A 1,214-nucleotide genomic window follows, 5' to 3' on the forward strand; every position below is an offset into this window, starting at 1 on the left:
ATGCTGTCTTTTTTCCACTGGATGGTTTTAGCCCCCTTGTCAAAAATCAAGTGACCATAGGTGTGTGGATTCATTTCTGGATCTTCAATTCTTTTCCATTGATCTACTTGTCTGTCACTGTACCAGTACCATTCAGTTTTTATCACAATTGCTCTGTAGTGCAGCTTAAGGTCAGGCATGGTGATTCCACCAGAGGTTCTTTTATTGTTGAGAATGGTTTTTGCTATCCTAGGTTTTTTATTATGGAATAGACTTTCTTGATGAACTCATAGCTTGCCATTTCAACTAGGGATACCCATGCCTACCTTCTGCATGCTAGGATTATGGGAAAGCTACCTGCCTAGTTTTATCTTGAGTCATAGGCATTTGAACTCTAGTCTTTATACTTATTAGTAATTACTTTTTTCTACTACCCTAGCCCCCAGTTTCTGATTTTATCTATGCTGTACTTTATTGAACAGAAGTCTTTTTTTTTTTTATTTTTGTTTTTGTTTGTTTTTTTTTTTTTGCCTTTTTGTTGTTTCTGGTTCTGGGATTTCATTCCTTTTTGAAGTCAGGAGTTTCTCAATATTTAATTACATTGTTATTGTCCTTCTAACTAGAAATTTTATAGGTAGAAAATTTAGCAAGCTTGCCAGTTTTATCAATATTAATATTTTAATTTGAGAAAGATAAAAATCATATTTAGCCAAAGAAGTGTCTTTTATGTCAAATCTGTGGTAGGCTCCATATGTTGAAAGCTAAGAATGCCTTGCATTACTTTCTTCATATGTCTGAGTTGCTCCTTAGTCTGTTTCACTTGACCATGAGTTTTTTTACACAGGGTATATTAAGGAAGGATTCCTGGCAGTGCAGCATGCTTTGGACAAGAGCATCATGCTGTATCATGAAAGCAGTGCTGGGAAAAAGCTGTTTGATGAAATTGACACTGTGATACAGAGGTTTCCGTACCCAAGTCATCCTCAGGATAAACTACTTTGGATTTCCAGTCCTTTCATCCCATTAATGTTCATACTCATGTTCTCTTCCATTGTCCTTTCCATCATGCGATCCATTGTGTTTGAAAAGGAAAAAAGATTAAAGGTAGTATCGCTTTCTGTTTAAAAAAATGTGCATGTGTATGTATGTACGAATATATATACATACATGTACACACACACACAGAGAGAGAGAGAGAGAGAGAGAGAGAGAGAGAGAGAGAGAGAGAGAGAGAG

The 1,214-nt window shown here is 35.9% G+C and overlaps 1 protein-coding gene across 1 annotated transcript in view; it reads left to right on the plus strand.

Moving 5' to 3' along the window:
- Positions 1–1,214, plus strand: part of LOC110325314 (ATP-binding cassette sub-family A member 3-like) — a 129,078-nt gene that overhangs the window by 22,936 nt on the left and 104,928 nt on the right. The window contains exon 5 of the mRNA XM_021203277.1: positions 824–1,083. Within this exon, the coding sequence (XP_021058936.1) occupies positions 824–1,083 (260 nt within the window). The remainder of the gene's footprint in view (positions 1–823; positions 1,084–1,214) is intronic.

The sequence above is a fragment of the Mus pahari genome, chromosome 1 (assembly GCF_900095145.1).
Source record: "Mus pahari chromosome 1, PAHARI_EIJ_v1.1, whole genome shotgun sequence".
Lineage (NCBI taxonomy): Eukaryota > Metazoa > Chordata > Mammalia > Rodentia > Muridae > Mus > Mus pahari.